General features: G+C 47.4%; 1 protein-coding gene across 1 annotated transcript in view; it reads left to right on the forward strand.

The window, feature by feature from the left end:
* Positions 1-7,293, forward strand: part of LOC141201531 (uncharacterized) — a 52,564-nt gene extending 45,271 nt beyond the window's left edge. The window contains exon 5 of the mRNA XM_073663533.1: positions 5,940-7,293. Within this exon, the coding sequence (XP_073519634.1) occupies positions 5,940-7,231 (1,292 nt within the window). The 3' untranslated portion in view covers positions 7,232-7,293. The remainder of the gene's footprint in view (positions 1-5,939) is intronic.
* Positions 7,294-25,380: the final 18,087 nt, after the last annotated feature.

Genomic DNA, 25,380 nt, shown 5'->3' on the forward strand with positions numbered 1-25,380 from the left:
CTATGATTAGCGGCGTGTGATGATGATGACTGGCGTATGACGATGATGATTGGCATGTGACTATGATTAGCGGCGTGTGATGATGATGACTGGCGTATGATGATGATGATAGGCATGTGACTATGATTAGCGGCGTGTGATGATGATGACTAGCGTATGACGATGATGATTGGCATGTGACTATGATTAGCGGCGTGTGATGATGATGACTGGCGTATGACGATGATGATTGGCATGTGACTATGATTAGCGGCGTGTGATGATGATGACCGGTGTGTGATGATGATGACTGGCGTATGACGATGGCGATTGGCATGTGACTATGATTAGCTGCGTGTGATGATGATGACCGGTGTGTGATGATGATGACTGGCGTATGACGATGATGATTGGCATGTGACTATGATTAGCGGCGCCTGACGATTATGACTGGCGTATGACGATGACGATTGGCATGTGACTATGATTAGCGGCGTGTGATGATGATGACCGGCTTGTGATGATGATGACTGGCGTATGACGATGATGATTGGCATGTGACTATGATTAGCGGCGTGTGATGATGATGACTGGCGTATGATGATGATGATAGGCATGTGACTATGATTAGCGGCGTGTGATGATGATGATTGGCATGTGACTATGATTAGCGGCGTGTGATGATGATGACTGGCGTATGACGATGATGATTGGCATGTGACTATGATTAGCGGCGTGTGATGATGATGACTGGCGTATGATGATGATGATTGGCATGTGACTATGATTAGCGGCGTGTGATGATGATGACCGGCTTGTGATGATGATGACTGGCGTATGACGATGATGATTGGCATGTGACTATGATTAGCGTCGTGTGATGATGATGACTGGCGTATGATGATGATGATTGGCATGTGACTATGATTAGCGGCGTGTGATGATGATGACTGGCGTATGATGATGATGATTGGCATGTGACTATGATTAGCGGCGTGTGATGATGATGACTGGCGTATGATGATGATGATAGGCATCTGACTATGATTAGAGGCGTGTGATGATGATGACTGGCGTATGACGATGATGATTGGCATGTGACTATGATTAGTGGCGTGTGATGATGATGACTGGCGTATGACGATGGCGATTGGCATGTGACTATGATTAGTGGCGTGTGATGATGATGACTGGCGTATGACGATGATGACTGGCATGTGACTATGATTAGCGGCGTGTGATGATGATGACTGGAGTATGATGATGATGATTGGCATGTGACTATGATTAGCGGCGTGTGATGATGATGATGATTGGCGTATGATGATGATGATTGGCATGTGACTATGATTAGCGGCGTGTGATGATGATGACTGGCGTATGACGATGATGATTGGCATGTGACTATGATTAGCGGCGTGTGATGATGATGACTGGCATATGATGATGATGATTGGCATGTGATTATGATTAGCGGCGTGTGATGATGATGACTGGCGTATGATGATGATGATTGGCATGTGACTATTATTAGCGGTGTGTGATGATGATGACTGGCGTATGACGATGATGATTGGCATGTGACTATGATTAGCGGTGTGTGATGATGATGACTGGCGTATGATGATGATGATTGGCATGTGACTATGATTAGCGGTGTGTGATGATGATGACTGGCGTATGACGATGATGATTGGCATGTGACTATGATTAGTGGCGTGTGATGATGATGACTGGCGTATGACGATGATGATTGGCATGTGACTATGATTAGCGGTGTGTGATGATGATGACTGGCGTATGATGATGATGATTGGCATGTGACTATGATTAGCGGTGTGTGATGATGATGACTGGCGTATGACGATGATGATTGGCATGTGACTATGATTAGTGGCGTGTGATGATGATGACTGGCGTATGACGATGATGATTGGCATGTGACTATGATTAGCGGCGTGTGATGATGATGACGATGATTGGCATGTGACTATGATTAGCGGCGTGTGATGATGACCGGTGTGTGATATTGTATGAAGTCTCCGGTGCAGTGAAGCTTTATCCGCCGTCCACATCACAGCAGAAGCGTCCGGTGATGGCGCGGCTGCTCTTGTACAGAGTCCGGTTGCGCACCGATGAATAACTGGGCCGCATTCACACCTCTTCTTAATGATTTAATAAGCACATTTTTAATTTTCCTAATTGTGTTTTTTAATATTACTTCCATCTTTTACTTTCATATTATTCTTACACAAGTCTCTTGCTGCCATATAAATGACTGAGCTTGCGATTCGGACAGAACCCCGGGGGAAGATTCCGTATAATGAGGCGCTGTGGACGCCGTCTGGCCTATGATCCAGTGATGTCCATCTTTTTCAGCGTGCATAAAAGCGCAGTCGACCAGAGGCTAGACGAAGTCCGGTGTAACTCTGCTGCCTCATTATTCTGAATGGATCCCTCGGGGGTGTCATCTGAATCATGTATTTTGTAGATTTAGATGGAAACCCCGATGTACAGTGGGTACGGAAAGTATTCAGACCCCTTTAGATTTTTCACTCTTTGTTTCATTGCAGCCATTTTGTAAATTGTAAAAAGTCATTTTTTTCTCATTATAGTACACTCTGCACCCCATCTTGACTGAAAAAAACAAGAAATGTAGAAATTTTTGCAAATTTATTAAAAAAGAAAAACTGAAATATCACATGGTCATAAGTATTCAGACCCTTTGCTCAGTATTGAATAGAAGCACCTTTTGAGCTAGTACAGCCATGAGTCTTCTTGGGAATGATGCAACAAGTTTTTCACCCCTGGATTTGGGGATCCTCTTCCATTCTTCCTTGCAGATCCTCTCCAGTTCCGTCAGGTTGGATGGTGAACGTTGGTGTACAGACATTTTCAGGTCTCTCCAGAGATGCTCAATTGGGTTTAGGTCAGGGCTCTGGCTGGGCCAGTCAAGAATAGTCACAGAGTTGTTCTGAAGCCACTCCTTTGTCATTTTAGCTGTGTGCTTAGGGTCATTGTCTTGTTGGAAGGTGAACCTTTTGCCAAGTCTGAGGTCCAGAGCACTTTGTAAGAGGTTTTCATCCAGGATATCTCTGTGCTTGGCTGCATTCATGTTTCCTTCATTTACAACCAGTCATCCTGTGCCTGCAGCTGAAAAATACCCCCATAGCATGATGCTGCCACCACCATGTTTCACTGTAGGGATTGTATTGGGCAGGTGATAAGCAGTGCCTGGTTTTCTCCACACATACCGCTTAGAATGATCACCAAAAAGTTCTATCTTCGTGTCATCAGACCATATAATCTTATTTCTCATAGTCTGGGAGTTCTTCATGTGTTGTGAGCAAACTCTATGCGGGCTTTCATATGTCTTGCACTGAGGAGAGGCTTCCATCTGGCCACTCTGCCATAAAGGCCCGACTGGTGGAGGGCTGCAGTGATAGTTGACTTTGTGGAACTTTCTCCCATCTCCCTACTGCATCTCTGGAGCTCAGCCACAGTGATCTTGGGGTTCTTTTTTACCTCTCTCACCAAGGCTCTTCTCCCACGATTGTTCAGTTTGGCTGGACGGCCAGGTCTAGGAAGACTTCTGGTGGTCCCAAACTTTTTCCATTTAAGGATTATGGAGGCCACTGTGCTCTTAGGAACCTTCAATTCAATAATGCAGAAATTCTTTTGTAACCTTGGCCAGATCTGTGCCTTGCCACAATTCTGTCTCTGAGCTCCTTGGGCAGTTCCTTTGAGCTCATGATTCTCATTTGGTCTGACATGCACTGTGAGTGGTGAGGTCTTATATAGACAGGTGTGTGTCTTTCCAAATCAAGTCCTATGAGTTTCTTTAGACACAGCTGGACTCAAATAAATGAGTAGAACCATCTCAAGGAGGATCACAAGGAAATGGACAGCATGTGACTTAAATATGAGTGTCTGAGCAAAGGGTCTGAATACTTATGACCATGTGATATTTCAGTTTTTCTTTTTTAATAAATCTGCAAAATTGTCTGCATTTCTGCTTTTTTTCAGTCAAGATGGGGTGCAGAGTGTACTTTAGTGAGAAAAATAAATGAACTGTTTCGAATTTACCAAATGGCTGCAATGAAACAAAGAGTGAAAAATGTAAAGGGGTCTGAATACTTCCCGTACCCACTGTAAGTGTTCAGTGTACAGCACAGGATAAATATGCTCCAAAATGTTCTGTACCCCAAAATGCCACCATTAAGAGCTTCTACTCAACCCACAAAAAACAAGTCCCCACTCAGGTTCATCATCTGTAAACAGTAATATAGGGGGTGTCCATATCACTGGTAGCACAAAGGCTCTGGAAAAGTGACTTGGCTCCCACTTAAAGAAATCCAGTGACATCTGCGCTCCCAAATCCAAATGCCCCCTCCTCCTGAGCCCCACCGTGTGCAGTTAGCATCCACATGTTTGGCATTACTGTAGCGAGGAGAGCCAATTTATTTCTCCAGAAAGCACTAGCTGGGAATCATGTACTGGGCGCTACAACGTAAGGGCACTGCAATGTACCGGACGCTACAATGTACTGACCACTATAAGGAAATATTTGCATTTTCACTTCGCAACATCCATTACTGCTCGTTTCTGGAAAGCACCCATGGAGTCAAATTCATCACTATTCCTGTAGATACATTTCCATAGGGGTGTAATTTCCAAACTGGTGTCACTTGAGGGGGGATTCTGCTCTTCTGCCACTTAGGGGCTCTGTATATGGAGTCTGCAAACTGTTCTACTAAAGTTTGTTCTCCAAGAGTCAAATAGCGCTCCGTCCCTCCCGAGTCTCGCCATGTGGCTAAGCAGTACAGTACAGACACATATGGGGTATTGCCCCGTTCAGCAGAAATTGTATAAAATTATGTGGTCATCTTTACCCAGTTTCCCTTGTGAAAATGTAAAATCTGGGGCTAAAATAACATTATAGTGGTAAAAATGTAATTTTTTTTTTTTCCTTCACCGTTCAATTGTATAACATTTTGTGAATCACAATTACCTTGTATTCATTGGGAAACTGAGCGGTGGATGCTGGGTGTGACGCGTGGGGAAACCCCACCCACAGCCCACCGAGTCACGCCTCACTTGACGTGACATCAGACATCAGGTGAAGCAAGAGCCGGCTGCAGCCGGGGGTCGCGTGATGCCTGTGAGTGTCCAGCGATAGCGCCGCTCACAGCCAATAAAGACAAAGCTAGGTAATTAAAAGAAATCTTCTCTCAACGGGTTAATTACATTGGGGGCATTTTTAATAGTAGTGGACAACTTCTTTAATTACGTGGACACTTTTCTATACTGAGGGCAAGATACGAAGCTTGAGAGAGTGAAATGGCACTGGAGGTACATTAAGGGAACCGGTCATCAGTAATTACCACTTAAAGAACTATTTGCTGTCTAATCTCTGCCACCCCTGACTTGTGCCAATGTCACCAGTTTATAAGTGTCATTCACTTTACCCGTCATTGTGTTAATGTTATGGCATGTAGTTGTCCTCCTTATTCCCGGTACTTTCACTGACGAGGGTCTTCACTGTGAGATCCAGAAAATACATTCAGAAATCTCTTTTGTGTTGAAGAAAAAACTCACATCTAATTTATCTTTCATCCTAATAGGAAATCCTTGTGAGAATAACGGTTCATCACTAAATTATAAAAAAGAAGATATCAGGAAGCACTCTAATGGAGAAAACCTCATCACCCTTCCTGCACCTCCTGGACTTCACAGCACTTCACTTTCCTATAATCCACCTGATCATGAGGAATCATCTCCTGAGCAATCTCACATTGTTACCAAAAGTCCAGGGGGCAAAGTGGATTCAAGATTTCAGTGTGACAAGCAATTTACAAAAAGCTCAGATTTTTTAACACACAGAAAACATAAAGGAGAGAAGCCATACTCCTGTTCAGAATGTGAGAAATGCTTTACATATAAATCACAATTTATTATACATGAGAGAATTCACACAGGAGAGAAGCCATTTTCATGTTCGGAATGTGGGAAGGCCTTTAAACATAAAGGAGATCTTATTACACATCAGAGAATTCATACAGGAGAGAAGCCATTTTCATGTTCGGAATGTGGGAAATGTTGTAGAAGTAAATCAGTCCTTGTTAAACATCAAAGAATTCACACAGGAGAAAAACCTTTTTCATGTTTACAATGTAGAAGGTGCTTTCCAGATAAATCACAGCTTGTTATACATCAGAGAATTCACACAGGAGAAAAGCCATATTCATGTTCGGAATGTGGGAAATGCTTTACATTTAAAGGGAGTCTTATTATACATCAGAGAATTCACACAGGAGAGAAGCCGTATTCATGTTCAGAATGTGGGAAGTCCTTTACAGATAAAAGGAGTCTTATTCCACATCAGCGAATTCACACAGGAGAGAAGCCATATTCGTGTTCAGAATGTGGGAAATGCTTTACAAATAAAGGGAATCTTATTACACATCAGAGAAATCACACAGGAGAAAAAACATTTTTGTGTTCACTATGTGGGAAGACCTTCACAGCTAAAGGGCATTTTAATAGACATCAGAGCATTCATACTGGAAAGTCGCCATATTCATGCTCAGAATGTGGGAAGTGTTTTAGTTATAAATCACATCTTGTTAAACATCACAGAATTCACACAGGAGTAAAGCCATTTTCTTGTTCAGAATGTGGGAAATGTTTTAAAAGTAAATCAGATCTGGTTTTACATCAAAGAATTCACACCGGGGAGAAACCGTTTTCATGTTTACAATGTGGAAAATGTTTTACAGAGAAATCATATCTTGTTAGACATCAGAAAACTCACACAGGAGAGAAGCCGTATTCATGTTCAGAATGTAGGAAATCTTTTATACATAAATATCAACTTGCTGCACATAAGAGAATTCATACAGGAGAAAACACATTTTCATGTTCAGAATGTGGGAAATCTTTTATATATCAATCAGAGCTTGTTATACATCACAGAATTCACACAGGAGAGAAGCCGTATTCATGTTCAGAATGTGGGAAATCTTTTATACATAAATCAAATCTTTCTGCTCATAAGAGAATTCATACAGGAGAGAAGCCGTATTCATGTTCATTCTGTGAGAAATGCTTTACAAAAAAAACTTATCTTGTGCAGCATGAGAGAAGTCACACAGGAGAGAAGCCGTATTCATGTTCAGAATGTGGGAAATCTTTTATACAAAAATCACACCTTGTAAAACATGAGAGAAGTCATATGGGAAAGAAAGTGTAATTATGTTCACTGTGTTTTATAAAGTTTAATAAATATTGTTCAGCATAAATGAGTACACCCCCTTTGATGAGTAAGATTTTATTTAATAGCTCACTGAACACAAGATCAATTCCTACAATTTTGCCAACACTAAGTTTCATAGAACATTTTTTTGTAATCAAAACATGAAAGTAAGGGTAATAATATAACTCTCATTAGAAAACCTTCAGTTTTACTCAATATAGTTGATGCAAAAATGAGTACACCCCACATTAAAAGCTACTACATCTATTATTTTGTATGGCCTCCATAATTTTAAAGGACGGCACCAAGTTTTCTAGGCCTGGAATGAACAAGTTAGTGACAATACTATATCTATCTTTTATCTCTTTTTCGATAACGAGCTCTTAGAGCCTGGATGCTGGATGGAGCGATGACAACTTGTCTCTTCAGAATTCCCCATAGGTGTTTGGTTGGGTTCAGATCAGGAGACACTTGGCCACTGAATCACTGTCACCCTGTTCTTCAGAAATGTAACAGTGGCCTACCAAGGGAACAGAGTGATGGCAGCATCTTTTCTGTCACTATAGAGCAGAACATCTGTGAATTCAAGATACCATCAATGAAATGTAGCCCCTCATGCAGCCGCACATAAGGACACGGCCACCACCAGGTCTCACTGTAGACACCATGCATTCTCATTGTATTCCTCACCTCTTCAATGTTATACAGTTTTGAAGCCATCAGTTCCAAAAAAAACCTTTATCTTGGTCTGATCACTCCAGAGTATAAAGTCCCAGGAGGCTTCATATGTTTCCGCATGTGTCCTGGCAGATTGTAGGGTGGCTTTTTTGTGTATGGGATTTAGGAGAGGCTTTCTATGTGGACAACACCCATGTCTGCCATTCCTCTATAGAAAACATTGTCTGCTTTCAGCTCATCTCTCAATGCTTGGATGAAAAATCACAGTTGGGAAGGAATGGACGGGACAAAGAAAGTTACTGATAATCCAGCACTTGTTTTCCAGTGTGAATAAAACCAAAAACTTTTATTGAAAAATCCAAATTAAAATCATAGAAACATTAAAAAACAGATAGGAGCAAAACATCTCTGCGTTTCTACCTGGTATTTGTGTTCAGTTCTTCTTCATGACATAATAAATCAACAGTAACCGGCTTCTTATACACATCATAGGGTCTAATGCACAGCGGAGACCCCCAGCCCCAAATGGACATGTGCAAGTATGTCTACATTACCCCTATGGATGATCATATGTCCACAACAAAAAGCATCCGTGCAATAGAAGAATGAAGTGTCTGCATCTATAATGTGTATATTATGTATAATTACTATAAAAGAGGAAAAACACAATTCAGTAAATGGATGCAAGGTCTGAACGAAGCTTCATATCACTGGGGAATCTGGAGTCCAATTCCAGAATCCACAAGGCTTCTCGGGGGTGTACTTTTTATACCAATCTCCCCCTTAGCTGGTCTGGTGACATATTCAATACCCACAACTGTAAAGGGATTAATCCCTATTGTGTTGTATGAGATGTTGTGATGTATTACGTGTTGTGGGGCCAAGAACGTCCCTAACGTGTCCCCCAATGCGGTGACGTAAGGGTCTGACCGTGCCCCCCACATATTGCAGCAGACAAGCTTCACATTGTATGGTGTCAATGACGTGTGGAGCTACAACTAATGAGATGTCGGATATTATAGGGTTTATTATGGTTAGTAGATGCAGACATTTTTGCTTTGTGCACAGACTTGCACAAACCACATTTATTTCTCCCACATTCAATGAAATCTTTGGTGTTTGTCCTCCACGTGTCAGTTGTCTTTCTTGTTGCTGGATCCTTGTCAGTGTATAACATAGGTAAATGTTTTCTGGTAATATTCACTATATTATAGGAATCTTCTCTGCAGCCAGTATTGAATGTATCTCTAGACTGATGGATGTTTCCTTCTTTGTGAGTTTTCGGTAATGTATGAAATATTGGACATTGTGGGTGATTTTCCTTTAATCGTTCTATTTGTTTGGCATTAAGTACAGCCGATACCAAACCCTCCTCCAAAAGACAATGTAAGGGGGTATTGTATGAATTAGTAGGATCTCCATCTAGAGTGCGGCATATATTAGTATCGTCATCCATGTACATAACCTCCGGCTCATACAACCCACTATCCAGAGCTGTGATCGAGCCCCCTTTATCTGCAGCTCTAATGACTTTATTAGGGCTGTGCTCAGGGCCGTATCTGGCATTCATGCTGCCCTAGGCACTTTAAGTGGTCACGCCCCCTACTGGTAACTCTTACTAGAAGTGCTCATACCCTTTAGGCCCCCTTCACACGTACCGGAGACACACACGTACACCCATTATAATCTATAGGCTGCGCACATGGTCACACGGACCGGACATGTCCGTTTTTTGCCGGCAGCTCGGACGTCAGTACGTCCTGCACACAGATGACATAAAGTGTGACATCCGCACACACGTCTGTGTGACACGTGCCGGAAGAGAGCGCAGAATAGAAATGACAGATATTTAGGTGTTAGATGTGCAAATATTGAGATAGATGATAGATATCCGTGAGATATATAATTAGTAGTGTTGAGCATTCCGATAATGAAATATCGGGTATCGGCCGATATTCGCGGTATCGGAATTCCGATACTTAATTCCGATACTTTTACAATATCGAATACCGGAATCGGAAGTTCCCATAATGCCTGCGCTCTGCAGTGTCTCTGAAGGATGACAAGCTGGATGGCAGCGCTCAGCTGAGATCCAGCCTGTCATCAGAATGCCATCCCAGCGTGAGAGAATTCTCCTGATTGTTTAACCCCTTAACAACATCTGACGTACTAATACGCGTCTGTGCCCTGGGACTTAAAAGCCAGACCCGTATTAGTACGTCATGGCGATCGCGCGCGCACACAGACTGTGCGGGCGCGATCGCCGCCGGGTGTCAGCTGATTGTCACAGCTGACACCCGATACTATGTGCAGGGAGCGGTCCTGCACCGCTCCCAGCACATTAACCGCGGCATTGCGGGGCAAGGGGAGGTGATCGGCGACACCATGTTGCGTTTGGCAAGCCCCTGTGTGCTCAAACTTTGGAGCTCCCCCACAAGTGACCCCATTTTGGAAACTAGACCCCCGAAGGCACCTATCTAGTTGCATAGTGAGCACTTGGAACCCCAGGTGCTTCACAAATTGATTCATAAAAATGAAAAAGTGTTTTTTTTTTCACTTTTTCATTTTTACTAATCAATTTGTGAAGCACCTGGGGGTTCCAAGTGCTCACTATGCATCTAGAAAGGTGCCTTGGGGGGTCTAGTTTCCAAAATGGGGTCACTTGTGGGGGAGCTCCAAAGTTTGGGCACAGAGGGGCTCTCCAAACGCAACGTGGTGTCCGCTAACAATTTGAGCTGATTTTCCATTCAATTTGTTAGCGGATATCATGTTGCATTTGGAGAGTCCCTGTGTGCCCAAACATTGGAGCTCCCCCACAAGTGACCCCATTTTGGAAACTAGACCCCCCCAAGGCACCTATCTAGATTCATAGTGAGCACTTGGAACCCCAGGTGCTTCACAAATTGATTCATAAAAATGAAAAAGTGTTTTTTTTTTCACTTTTTCATTTTTACAAATCAATTTGTGAAGCACCTTGGGGTTCCAAGTGCTCACTATGCATCTAGAAAGGTGCCTTGGGGGGTCTAGTTTCCAAAATGGGGTCACTTGTGGGGGAGCTCCAAAGTTTGGGCACAGAGGGGCTCTCCAAACGCAATGTGGTGTCCGCTAACAATTTGAGCCGATTTTCCATTCAATTTGTTAGCGGATATCATGTTGCATTTGGAGAGTCCCTGTGTGCCCAAACATTGGAGCTCCCCCACAAGTGACCCCATTTTGGAAACTAGACCCCCCAAGGCACCTATCTAGATGCATAGTGAGCACTTGGAACCCCAGGTGCTTCACAAATTGATTCATAAAAATGAAAAAGTGTTTTTTTTTTCAATTTTTCATTTTTACGACTCAATTTGTGAAGCACCTGGGGGTTCCAAGTGCTCACTATGCATCTAGAAAGGTGCCTTGGGGGGTCTAGTTTCCAAAATGGGGTCACTTGTGGGGGAGCTCCAAAGTTTGGGCACACAGGGACTCTCCAAACACAACATGGCGTCCGCTAATTATTCAAGCAAATTTTACAATCAAAAAGTCAAATGGCGCTCCTTCCCTTCCGAGCCCTGCCGTGCGCCCAAACAGTGTTTTTTCCCCAAATATTGGGTATCTGCGTGCCCAGGGGAAATTGCACAACAAATTTTGGGGTCCATTTTTTCTTGTTACCCCTGTGAAAATAAAAAAAATTGGGTCTAAAGTAACATTTTTGTGAAAAAAGTTAAATGTTCATTTTTTTCTTCCACATTCAAAAAATTCCTGTGAAGCACCTGAAGGGTTAATAAAGTTCTTGAATGTGGTTTTGAGCTCCTTGAGGGGTGCAGTTTTTAGAATGGTGTCACTTTTGGGTATTTTCTGTCATAAAGACCTCTCAAAGTGACTTCAAATGTGATGCGGTCCCTAAAAAATGGTTTTGTAAATTTTGTTGGAAAAATGAGAAATCGCTGGTCAACTTTTAACCCTTATAGCTCCCTAACAAAAAAAAAATTTGGTTCCAAAATTGTGCTGATGTAAAGTAGACATGTGGGAAATGTTATTTATTAACTCTTTTGTGTGACATATCGCTCTGATTTCAGGGCTTAAAAATTCAAATTTTGAAAATTGCAAAATTTTCAAAATTTTCGCCAAATTTCCGTTTTTTTCACAAATAAACGCAAGTGATATCGAAGAAATTTTTCCACAATCATGAAGTACAATATGTCACGAAAAAACAGTCTCAGAATCAGGGGGATCCGTTGAAGCGTTCCAGAGTAATTACCTCATAAAGTGACAGTGGTCAGAATTGTAAAAATTGGCCTGGTCATTAACGTGCAAACCACCCGCGGGGCTTAAGGGGTTAAAAGCTGGTGGGCGGTAAAAAGCTGGTGGGCGGTAAAAAGCTGGCGGGCGGTAAAATGCTGGCGGGCGGTAAAAATCCGCCGGCTTTTAAACAATCACACAGCCCCATACTGCTTCCCCGCAGCCTCCCACCCCGATCCTCCACTCCCCTCGCCACCTCCCATCCCGATCGTAAGTTAGGACCGGGCGGGGAGTGCAGCACCAAGGAGCGGGGAGCGAAGGACCCGGGCGGGGAAGCCGGCAGTGAAAAGACTTCACCGCCGGCTTTCCCGTTCTGTGCTGCGCTTTCCCGCCGGTTATTTCAACTGAACAGCTGAGGTATCAGGTGATGCCGATCAGCTGTTCATTGAAGTAGCCGCGGTGCCCTCAGAGGGTTCATGTGAGTTCATGCTTGACTGCATTGCATGAACTCACATGAACTTTCCCACGGCCGCACAGGGCAGCCTCACCTCCCAGACCATCAGCCCGTCATGATTGGTGTGTGTGGGTGTCTGTGCGATGTGTGCGGGTGTGCACGCTGTCTGTGCGATGTCTGCGAGTGTGTGCGGGTGTGCGCGGTGTCTGTGCGAGTGTGTGCGGGTGTGCGCGGTGTCTGTGCGATGTCTGCGGGTGAACGCGGTGTCTGCGAGTGTGTGCGGGTGTGCGCGGTGTCTGTGCGATGTCTGTGAGGGTGTGCGCGGTGTCTGTGCGATGTCTGCGAGTGTGTGCGGGTGTGCGCGGTGTCTGTGCGATGTCTGCGGGTGTGCGCGTGCAGGCAGACATAGGCCGATGTGACACTACTACTCCCATCGGCCTATGTCTGTCCCCCGTCCACTCCTGCCAGCAGGATCAGCTCGATGGGAGCAGTAGTTCCCATCAGCCTGATCCTGCTATTTAAATTACCCTACTGTGTCCCCAATAAATTTTAAATACATGTCATTGGTGGCCAGTGGTTGCCTACAATAAATTAGTTCATACATTACCTGTCCCTGCCGATCGCCACCTAAAATAAAGTAAAAAATAAAAAACTACACCTATGCTCACCTAGACACCTAATTCCCCGAAGCCATCGATCTCCTGTAATAAAATATAAAATAATAAACCACAACCTTATCCTTACCCCTCCGTAGTAGTCCACGAGTGTCCCACGATGATCTCCAGTTTAGAGCAGCCACATAGAATATAACCGCTCTGAACCGCTGCCGCCGCTACAATGATGGGGCCGTAGAGCAGCCCCTTCATTGCATAAGCGGGTTCGCCGGAGTTCAGGCAGCGCTGCTCCGGTTAGCTCCTTTACGGCCCTGCTGTATCGTGAGAAATTCCCACGGTACAGCAGTGCCGTAAAGGAGGTCTCCGGAGCTACGCTGCCTGAATGCACTCCGGTGACCTCAGTCAGTGGCTCCCGCTGCCGGGAGCGGACGTGTTCCCGGCAGTGTGAGCTTACAGCAGCCATGCACAGCTGTCACCATCTCCAGATGTGACAGCTGTGCATGGGAGATCAGCGCAGGAACGTGGACAGGTAACTATTTTTTTTTTAGTAAACTAAGAATTAAATAAAATTGTGTGTTTTATTTCAAATAAATTATTTTTTTCTGGGTGTAGTGTGAGTTTTTTATTTTTAACACTTTGTAGGTTAGTAATGGGGGTGTCTTATAGATGCCCATCATTACTAACCTGGGCTTCATGGCAGCTGGCGCTGACATGAACCCCACCACTATTACCCCCTGCCACCGCACCAGGGCAGCGTGGAAGAGCGAGGCTAAGTGCCAGAATTGGCGCATCCTATGGATGCGCCATTTCTGGGGCGGCTGACGGCTGGTGTTTCTAGCCTGGGAGGGGGCCAATATTCATGGCACCCTTCCTGGGCTATTAATATCAGCCCCCAGCTGTCTGCCTAGCCTTTGCTAGCTATTAAAATAGGGGGGACCCCACATCATTTTTTTGGGGGGTCTCCCATTTTAATAGCTAGTAAAGGCTAGGTATTCAGCTGGGGGCTGATATTAGTAGCCTGGGAAGCTCCGTGGGTATTACCCCCTTCCCAGGCTTCAAACATCTGCCCCAGCCGTCTGCTTAACCTCCGCTAGAGACTAAAATTATGGGGGATCCCACGCCAATTTTATTTTTAATAAATCCTTTATTTTAACAGTAAATGACACTTGAGGGATTAATAAAGATGCAGTCCCTAAATTATTATTTATTTTTTAATTATTTTCTCCCAAAAATTTTGACGTGGGCTTTGCCATATTTTTGTATGCCAGCCAGGTACAGCAGGCAGGAACGGGCTGCCCCCAACTGCCAGCTGCCTATTTGTACCTGGCAGGACACAACAATATAGGGAAGCCCTTTTTTTCTAAATTATTTCATGAAATAATTAAAAAAAAATTGACGTGGGGCTTCGCCCTATTTTTGTGTCCAGCCAGGTACAACTAGGCAGCTGGGGGCTGGAATCCGCAGCGCTGGGAGGCCCAAGATTTCTGGGCCACCCCCTCTGCAAATTGCAGTCCGCAGCCACCCCAGAAAATGGCGCGTTCATAGAAGCGCCATCTTCTGGCGCTGTACCCAACTCATCCAGGGCCCTGGTGCGGTGGCTCACTGGGTAATAAAGGGGTTAGGGCAAGCTTGATATTATCAGCTGGCCCTAAGCCTGAAATTCATGGGGTCACGCCAATATTAGACATGACCACCATGATTTTCTAGTAAAGTATTTAAAAAAAACACAACACCGAGAAAAAAGTCCTTTAATTGAAATAAAGACACAATTCTTTATTGTTCTAAATTAAACCATACTTACCATCACGCCCATTCCAGCTGAAGCCAACGATCTCCTGCAATAAAAGAAAAATAATAAAGCAACCTCATCCTTACCTTTCCATGGTTCCCACGACAGCTTCAGCTCTGCTACATCGAGATGACAGGCTGGACCGCAGCAGAACGCTGCCATCCAGCCTGTCATCCCGCAGACACTGAGAAGCGCAGTGACGGCATCCAGATGAGCCGAGTTCATGTCCAATGAACTCGGCTCACCTCATGCATTTCTGAGGTGGCTGACGGCTGGTGTTTCTAGCCTGGGAGGGGGCCAATATTCATGGCTCCCTTCCTGGGCTATTAATATCAGCACCCAGCTGTCTGCCTAGCCTTTGCTAGCTATTAAATTAGGGGGGACCCCACGTCATTTTTTTGGGGGGGTCCCCCATTTTAATAGCTAGTAAAGGCTAGGTATTCAGCTGGGGGCTGATATTAGTAGCCTGGGAAGCTCTGTGGGTATTACCTCCTTCCCAGGCTTCAAACATCTGCCCCAGCAGTCTGCTTAACCTCCGCTAGAGCCTAAAATTACGGCGAACCCCTCGCCAATTTTTTTTAAAATAAATCCTTTATTTTAACACTAAATGACAAGTAGAGTAATCAACACTGTCACTGTACTTCTTATATATGTGACTGACATGTTTCTATCTATCTAATCTATGTATGATTCTCTATTCCTTCTATTCTAAATTGTCGGGTACCGCTGCTGAATTGCATTTCCGGTGACGACCTCTTGAAGCTGATCAAGAGAATGCCAAGAGTGTGCAAAGCAGTCATCAAAGCAAAAGGTGGCTACGTTGAAGAACCTAGAATATAAGACATATTTTCAGTTGTTTCACACTTTTTTGTTAAGTATATAATTCCACATGTGTTAATTCATAGTTTTGATGCCTTCAGTGTGAATGTACAATTTTCAAAGTCATGAAAATACAGGAAAATCTTTAAATGAGAAGGTGTGTCCAAACTTTTTGTCTGTACTGTACCGGTTCTCTGCGCCATCATTCCTTCTACTCATTCTCTATATGTCAACCAGGGCTGCTTCTGTCATGAGGTGAGATGAGCATCTTGCCCCAGGCGCTTGTTGGAGCTGTCTGAAAGGGGTGGCAGAATGCGGTTGCTGCTCCCTCAGAGACACTAGACACAGGCCTGTAGGCAGCTGCTGCCCCCTCAGAGACACTAGACACAGGCCTGTAAGCAGCTGTTGCCCACTCAGAGACACTAGACACAGGCCTGTAGGCAGCTGTTGCCCACTCAGAGACACTAGACACAGGCCTGTAGGCGGCTGCTGCCCCCTTAGAGACACTAGACACAGGCCTGTAGGCGGCTGCTGCCCCCTCAGAGACACTAGACACAGGCCTGTAGGCGGCTGCTGCCCCCTCAGAGACACTAGACACAGGCCTGTAGGCGGCTGCTGCCCCCTCAGAGACACTAGACACAGGCCTGTAGGCGGCTGCTGCCCCCTCAGAGACACTAGACACAGGCCTGTAGGCGGCTGCTGCCCCCTCAGAGACACTAGACACAGGCCTGTAGGCGGCTGCTGCCCCTTCAGAGACACTAGACACAGGCCTGTAGGCGGCTGCTGCCCCCTCAGAGACACTAGACACAGGCCTGTAGGCAGCTGCTGCCCCCTCAGAGACACTAGACACAGGCCTGTAGGCAGCTGTTGCCCACTCAGAGACACTAGACACAGGCCTGTAGGCAGCTGTTGCCCACTCAGAGACACTAGACACAGGCCTGTAGGCGGCTGCTGCCCCCTCAGAGACACTAGACACAGGCCTGTAGGCGGCTGCTGCCCCCTCAGAGACACTAGACACAGGCCTGTAGGCGGCTGCTGCCCCCTCAGAGACACTAGACACAGGCCTGTAGGCGGCTGCTGCCCCCTCAGAGACACTAGACACAGGCCTGTAGGCGGCTGCTGCCCCCTCAGAGACACTAGACACAGGCCTGTAGGCGGCTGCTGCCCCCTCAGAGACACTAGACACAGGACTGTAGGCAGCTGCTGCCCCCTCAGAGACACTAGACACAGGCCTGTAGGCGGCTGCTGCCCCCTCAGAGACACTAGACACAGGCCTGTAGGCGGCTGCTGCCCCCTCAGAGACACTAGACACAGACCTGTAGGCGGCTGCTGCCGCCTCAGAGACACTAGACACAGGCCTGTAGGCAGCTGCTGCCCCCTCAGAGACACTAGACACAGGCCTGTAGGCAGCTGCTGTCCCCTCAGAGACACTAGACACAGGCCTGTAGGCGGCTGCTGTCCCATCAGAGACACTAGACACAGGCCTGTAGGCGGCTGCTGCCCCCTCAGAGACACTAGACACAGGCCTGTAGGCTGCTGCTGCCCCCTCAGAGACACTAGACACAGGCCTGTAGGCGGCTGCTGCCCCCTCAGGGACACTAGACACAGGCCTGTAGGCGGCTGCTGCCCCCTCAGAGACACTAGACACAGGCCTGTAGGCGGCTGCTGCCCCCTCAGAGACACTAGACACAGGCCTGTAGGCGGCTGCTGCCCCCTCAGAGACACTAGACACAGGCCTGTAGGCGGCTGCTGCCCCCTCAGAGACACTAGACACAGGCCTGTAGGCGGCTGCTGCCCCCTCAGAGACACTAGACACAGGCCTGTAGGCAGCTGCTGCCCCTTCAGAGACACTAGACACAGGCCTGTAGGCGGCTGCTGCCCCGCATAGACACTAGACACAGGCCTGTAGGCGGCTGCTGCCCCCTCAGAGACACTAGACACAGGCCTGTAGGTGGCTGCTGCCCCCTCAGAGACAATAGACACAGGCCTGTAGGCGGCTGCTGCCCTCTCAGAGACACTAGACACAGGCCTGTAGGCGGCTGCTGCCCCCTCAGAGACACTAGACACAGGCCTGTAGGCAGCTGCTTCCCCCTCAGAGACACTAGACACAGGCCTGTAGGCGGCTGCTGCCCCCCATAGACACTAGACACAGGCCTGTAGGCGGCTGCTGCCCCCTCAGAGACACTAGACACAGGCCTGTAGGCGGCTGCTGCCCCCTCAGAGAAACTAGACACAGGCCTGTAGGCGGCTGCTGCCCCCTCAGAGACACTAGACACAGGCCTGTAGGCGGCTGCTGCCCCCTCAGAGACACTAGACACAGGCCTGTAGGCGGCTGCTGCCCCCTCAGAGACACTAGACACAGGCCTGTAGGCGGCTGCTGCCCCCTCAGAGACACTAGACACAGGCCTGTAGGCGGCTGCTGCCACCTCAGAGACACTAGACACAGGCCTGTAGGCGGCTGCTGCCCCCTCAGAGACACTAGACACAGGCCTGTAGGCTGCTGCTGCCCCCTCAGAGACACTAGACACAGGCCTGTAGGCAGCTGCTGCCCCCTCAGAGACACTAGACACAGGCCTGTAGGCAGCTGTTGCCCACTCAGAGACGCTAGACACAGGCCTGTAGGCAGCTGTTGCCCCCTCAGAGACACTAGACACAGGCCTGTAGGCGGCTGCTGCCCCCTCAGAGACACTAGACACAGGCCTGTAGGCGGCTGCTGCCCCCTCAGAGACACTAGACACAGGCCTGTAGGCGGCTGCTGCCCCCTCAGAGACACTAGACACAGGCCTGTAGGCGGCTGCTGCCCCCTCAGAGACACTAGACACAGGCCTGTAGGCAGCTGCTGCCCCCTCAGAGACACTAGACACAGGCCTGTAGGCGGCTGCTGCCCCCTCAGAGACACTAGACACAGGCCTGTAGACGGCTGCTGCCCCCTCAGAGACACTAGACACAGGCCTGTAGGCGGCTGCTGCCCCCTCAGAGACACTAGACACAGGCCTGTAGGCGGCTGCTGCCCCCTCAGAGACACTAGACACAGGCCTGTAGGCTGCTGCTGCTGCCCCCTCAGAGACACTAGACACAGGCCTGTAGGCAGCTGCTGCCCCCTCAGAGACACTAGACACAGGCCTGTAGGCAGCTGCTGCCCCCTCAGAGACACTAGACACAGGCCTGTAGGCAGCTGCTGTCCCCTCAGAGACACTAGACACAGGCCTGTAGGCGGCTGCTGTCCCATCAGAGACACTAGACACAGGCCTGTAGGCGGCTGCTGCCCCCTCAGAGACACTAGACACAGGCCTGTAGGCTGCTGCTGCCCCCTCAGAGACATTAGACACAGGCCTGTAGGCTGCTGCTGCCCCCTCAGAGACACTAGACACAGGCCTGTAGGCAGCTGCTGCCCCCTCAGAGACACTAGACACAGGCCTGTAGGCAGCTGCTGCCCCCTCAGAGACACTAGACACAGGCCTGTAGGCAGCTGCTGCCCCCTCAGAGACACTAGACACAGGCCTGTAGGCGGCTGCTGCCCCCTCAGAGACACTAGACACAGGCCTGTAGGCAGCTGCTGCCCCCTCAGAGACACTAGACACAGGTCTGTAGGCGGCTGCTGCCCCCTCAGAGACACTAGACACAGGCCTGTAGGCGGCTGCCAGTCACCGTGTATCAGACAGAGGGGCGAGATCGCAGAGCAGAGGGGGGCGCTCCAATGCTAGCTCCATACTCAGGTGCAGCCTCGTACTGCTGAGCCTCGGGCCCACCAGAGGAAATTATTCCTGGGGCCCAATATGTAACTACATAGAAATAATACAAGCCCACCAATTGTGAGATAAAATATGCTAGTATTGTGGTGTAACATAAAAACACAATGGTTCACATTTATCAAAAATGGCAGAATTTGAGCAAAATCTTTTGTACTCGCTTCAACTCCATTATTCCATATTTATCACATTTCGTCACTAATGATACATTTGGTGCAAATTATTTAAGCAGAACATTTTAAGCATGGTAGCACACGTCTCAATGCTAAAAAAGAGCTGACATCCAGTGGGTCAAATGTTGCATAGTAATATAATTTTGTACAAATTGCAACTTTTTTTGCATGTAAAAATGGTTTTAATATGAATGCATTTGTTCCGTGCCTTTTTTAAGACAGCCGGTGCCAGGGTGCTCCTGTCCCCAGGCACATACATAAAATCAATTAGAAATATATTAATCCCTTGGCACAGATGAACATACAGTACCAGTACGTCCACAGCAGGGTCCACGTGTGCGGAGTTGGCTCAGGAGTGGAGACCACTTCACACGCAACATACAGCGGGCATGTGCCTGTATGGTGACCATTCAGCTGTGCACACACAACATACAGCGGGCATGTGCCTGTATGGTGACCATTCAGCTGAGCACACGCAACATACAGCGGGCATGTGCCTGTATGGTGACCATTCAGCTGTGCACACGCAACATACAGCGGGCATGTGCCTGTATGGTGACCATTCAGCTGTGCACACACAACATACAGCGGGCATGTGCCTGTATGGTGACCATTCATCTGTGCACACGCAACATACAGCGGGCATGTGCCTGTATGGTGACCATTCAGCTGTGCACACGCAACATACAGCGGGCATGTGCCAGTATGGTGACCATTCAACTGTGCGCACGCAACATACAGCGGGCATGTGCCAGTATGGTGACCATTCAGCTGTGCACACGCAACATACAGTGGGCATGTGCCTGTATGGTGACCATTCAACTGTGCGCACGCAACATACAGCGGGCATGTGCCAGTATGGTGACCATTCAGCTGTGCACACGCAACATACAGCGGGCATGTGCCTGTATGGTGACCATTCAGCTGTGCGCACGCAACATACAGCGGGCATGTGCCGGTATGGTGACCATTCAGCTGTGCACACGCAACATACAGCGGGCATGTGCCTGTATGGTGACCATTCAGCTGTGCACACGCAACATACAGCGGGCATGTGCCTGTATGGTGACCATTCAGCTGTGCGCACACAACATACAGCGGGCATGTGCCTGTATGGTGACCATTCAGCTGTGCGCACCCATCTTGATACTCCTGTGATATCCAGCATTAGGCTGGATTCATATGGGATCATTATTTCCACTATATACTGCAATACTGTTACTGTTATATTAAAACATACAAAACAAGCAGGGGCGTAATGATCGCGGTCATAGAGGGTACAACCGGGACCAAACCCATGCTTGTGCGTGGCCCGACGACACCGATTTCACCTGGATGTGCATTCTCTGACACACATTCTGCTGAAATGTATTGTGACGCAGAGACCCGTCGGCTCCCTGCACTTCAAGACATGCTGCCAGCCAATCAGAGGCAAGCAGCAGGTGCTGGCGGCCCGCAGAAGTCAGCTACCGGCTGGGGGAACATTATACCAGGATGGCGGACCTTATACCAGGATGGCGGACCTTATACCAGGATGGCGGACCTTATACCAGGATGGCGGACCTTATACCAGGATGGCGGACATTATATCAGGATGGGAGATAAGATACCAGGCTGGGAACATTATATTAAGATGGGCACAATATACCAGGATGAGTGACATTACACCAGAAGGGGGACATGGTTATAGCATGGAGCCCACGATGGGGGACATTATATCAGTCAGGGGTGGTACAGGGTGGGCATCAGTCAGGGTTGATACAGGGGCACTCAGGGGTAATACAGGGGAGGCTCAGTCAGTCAGGGGTGAAACAAAACATTGAGGGAAATCCTCCGTTAGTGACTGAGCCCTCTCACCCTCTATCACCAATGAGTAAAGCCCCTCACTGTTGGTGTTGATGGGGGTCACTTAGTTATGTGATAATCCTGCTCAGCTACATATATCTGACCTTTGGTGAGTGGTGTAGCAGGCAGCCATCCATCTCCCTGTGCTTCTCACTGTCAGCCTGTGACACAGTTAGGGAGGAGCGCTGTTACTCAGCACATCATGGCTCATTACCTCAGCTCTGCTGTTAGCACGGGGAAGAGGCCACAAACAAAACTAACACTGATTGGCTGCGATGCTGCCAATCACTATTAGACTTACCAGCAGCAGCACCGCTCTCCCTGGTTGCTCCAGGTGCGGTATCGCAGAGGCAGAGATTCAGCATTATTGATCAGCGATCAGTCAGTCCCTGAAGTGAGCTGCTGTCTGCACTGCAGCAGAACAGATCCAGTGACTCCCGTACTCTGCCGGGATGTCTAATGCTGGGAGGAGCGGTGAATAGTAATCAGTGACACGTGTGAGCTGCCGTGCTTGCAGCATGTCATGTGCTAGTGCGCTGAGTGCTGCTGACTGCTCCTCCCAGCATTAGACATCCCGGGAGAGCAGTGCACGGGTCACTGAATCTCTCCAGCTGCAGACAGCGGCTCACTCCTCATACTGACCAGAACACTGATCCATCCTGCTGGATCCTGAACTCTGTGATATCGCACCTGGAACTGAATCACTGGAATCAGTAAGTCATAAAAATGCCTGAAAACCTTCTCTCTCTCTCATTATTCTGGCATTTGGCAAATATTAAAAATGATGGTAAAATCCTAATTGACCTAAAACGGGAAAGGTTTATTCTGATTTCATGTCAGATATTGAGAAAAACCTGCGTCTTTTTATATAGTGTATGGAAACTTCTGGTTTCAGCTGTGTGTGTATGTGTCCCTATAGTTATAGTTTTGGATGATTACTATTGTCCCTTCATTGTCTGCGTCGTTGCATCCAAATAACCTGTTCACAAAATCAAAGTATGTCATTGGGTTGGAAGGGGTTAAACAGGCAGTTCTGATGACATCACAAAGCACATAGACATCATAGGCATCCTATGACATCACAATTGGTATAGAATGTCCAGAGTGTAACTCCTGAGCCATCTTGTGTCATTCCAGGCTGACTGCTGGAAGGTGACAAGTCCAGGTCGGGAACTCTTCACCTATGACCTCACTCATACATTGTATAGATGGGGGGCTAGTAGTCGGATTCAGAACTGCATCATTAACCTGAAAATCTCAGCAGATGGCGCTGGATCACGTGTCCCGTGCTGGGATTGTTAGAATGAGTCTATGATTTACAAAAAAATGTTATTGAGCAGATTCCATGGAAAATCATTTGGGGGCTTTAGTAAAGCAGTGTGAGCCCGGCCTAACAGGGGCTACCAATCCGGACAGACCCTTCCCTGAATGAGGACTTGCTGGCCATCAACTGATCATGTGTCACTGGTCTTGAAGACCCTCAGCAATCGGCTGGCTTTGCCCTCTATGACACCCATGTGCTGTAATAAAAGCATATAGAAAGGGGAGCACCGGCTGACACCCCCCCATTTGGCTCCATTTTTGGGCAGCTTTGCCATTAATGTTGTCAGAACCTAGCGTTTTCAGAACATCCATTTAATAGCAGACGGGTCCAGTTCTCCATTATCCGCTCTCATGGTCCTGCTGGATCAGGAGTGACCGGGAGCTGACGGTTTATGGTGATCAGGAGTTGCAGGATGGCGCCGGTGTTTCCCTTTAGGTCATAGAGCAGTAGATGATGCGGATTAGAATAAAAGAGTGGAAATGTTTAGGTTATTATCTGCGTCATGACTCAATTAATAATGAGGCCGGTGGTTATTTGCAGCCGGTGATTTCTTTTTATTAATTCAACTCTTCCTTGATGTTGGAAACTCGATATATAACACAGCAGTGGCAGTTATTATGACATCACAGGGCACATGACATCATAGATATCACATGACATCACAGTTGGTACAGAATGTGTAAAGTTCTAATCCTGAACCATCTTGTGTCCCAGAGGCGGCATTTTGAGGAAGACAAGTCTATGTAGGTAGCTCTTCACTTAGCACTAAGGCCCTGTTCACACATTGTGTAGCTGTGCGGAGTTTGTGGTGAAGTTTAGAACTTCATCATTTACCCCTAAAAAAATCTCAGCAAACATCTCTGAGCGACGTGTTCTTTCTTGTGCATCAGGATGATTCCTTAGATAGGACCTATCATGTAATCCTCTTTTTTGTAATGATAGGTGTTATGTCTCATCTAGTTCAGATGAGCAGCAGTAATGAAGCACGGACAGATGACGGCGGCGCAGCAGGACGGCCGAGCAGAAACAACGGAGAACGCCGTGGCTTGATGGCAGCAGGAAGACCAGAACTGGAACCACAGGAAATCAAGAGCAGAACTGAAGCAGCGGCACCTGGTATAATAGAGGGACAGACTCTGATCAGACTTTCATCAGAGTGGTATCAGGTTTTCTCGGACATGGAGAGGAGAAAGAAAAGGTTTCTCACCTTCTCCCTTCTGCAAGTCGGTGAAAATCGGACCACACTCCGATGTCAAAGCGCCGTCCAATTTTTCCACAAGCGCATAGACTTGCATTGCCATTGCCATATTTTGCAGACTATAAGACGCACCCCAAATTTTGGGGTGGAAAATCATTTTTTTAAATGAAATGGTGGTGCCTCTTATAGTCCGTTTAACAGTAGGTTACCAGGGGGCGGCGGTGGTGGAGCGGGGTAACAGGAGGCAGGGCCACTGCTTTAGGCAGTCGGCGGCGACAGGAGTGGGGCGATGCTGCAGGCCCTGGGCTCTAATAAGATGTCGGCGCCGGTGAGCAGAGTCCCCTTTCCTATAGATTGCCCTGCAGTAGGCTTTGGGAAAATGGCTGCTGGAGGTGACGCATGCGCAGATTGAGATCTCGGGAGATGCATGCGCCGCCTCAAGCGTTCATTTTCCCAAAGCCCACTGCAAGGCAATAAATGGGAAAAGCTACTCTGCTCACCGGCGCCGACATCTTATGAGAGTCCAGGGACCGCCGACACCGGCCTCCTGTGACCGCGCTCCACCGCAACCACCCCTCGGTAAGCTACACTCAGATATTGTATATTAGATTGTAAGCTCCTAGGACAGGGTGTGCATTATTCTGCATGCCCTCAGGAGCAGTCTGTATACTGTATATTAGATTGTAAGCTCCTAGGACAGGGTGTACATTATTCTGCATGCCCTCAGGAGCAGTCTGTATACTGTATATTAGATTGTAAGCTCCTAGGACAGGGTGTACATTATTCTGCATGCCCTCAGGAGCAGTCTGTATATTGTATATTAGATTGTAAGCTGCTAGGACAGGGTGTGCATTATTCTGCATGCCCTCAGGAGCAGTCTGTATACTGTATATTAGATTGTAAGCTCCTAGGACAGGGTGTACATTATTCTGCATGCCCTCAGGAGCAGTCTGTATATTGTATATTAGATTGTAAGCTGCTAGGACAGGGTGTGCATTATTCTGCATGCCCTCAGGAGCAGTCTGTATACTGTATATTAGATTGTAAGCTCCTAGGACAGGGTGTACATTATTCTGCATGCCCTCAGGAGCAGTCTGTATACTGTATATTAGATTGTAAGCTCCTAGGACAGGGTGTACATTATTCTGCATGCCCTCAGGAGCAGTCTGTATATTGTATATTAGATTGTAAGCTCCTAGGATAGGATGTGCATTATTCTGCATGCCCTCAGGAGCAGTCTGTATATTGTATATTAGATTGTAAGCTCCTAGGACAGGATGTGCAT

Source organism: Phyllobates terribilis, unplaced genomic scaffold (assembly GCF_046119375.1).
Source record: "Phyllobates terribilis strain yellow unplaced genomic scaffold, ASM4611937v1 Scaffold_117__1_contigs__length_5270597, whole genome shotgun sequence".
In the NCBI taxonomy this organism is placed as follows: Eukaryota; Metazoa; Chordata; class Amphibia; order Anura; family Dendrobatidae; genus Phyllobates; species Phyllobates terribilis.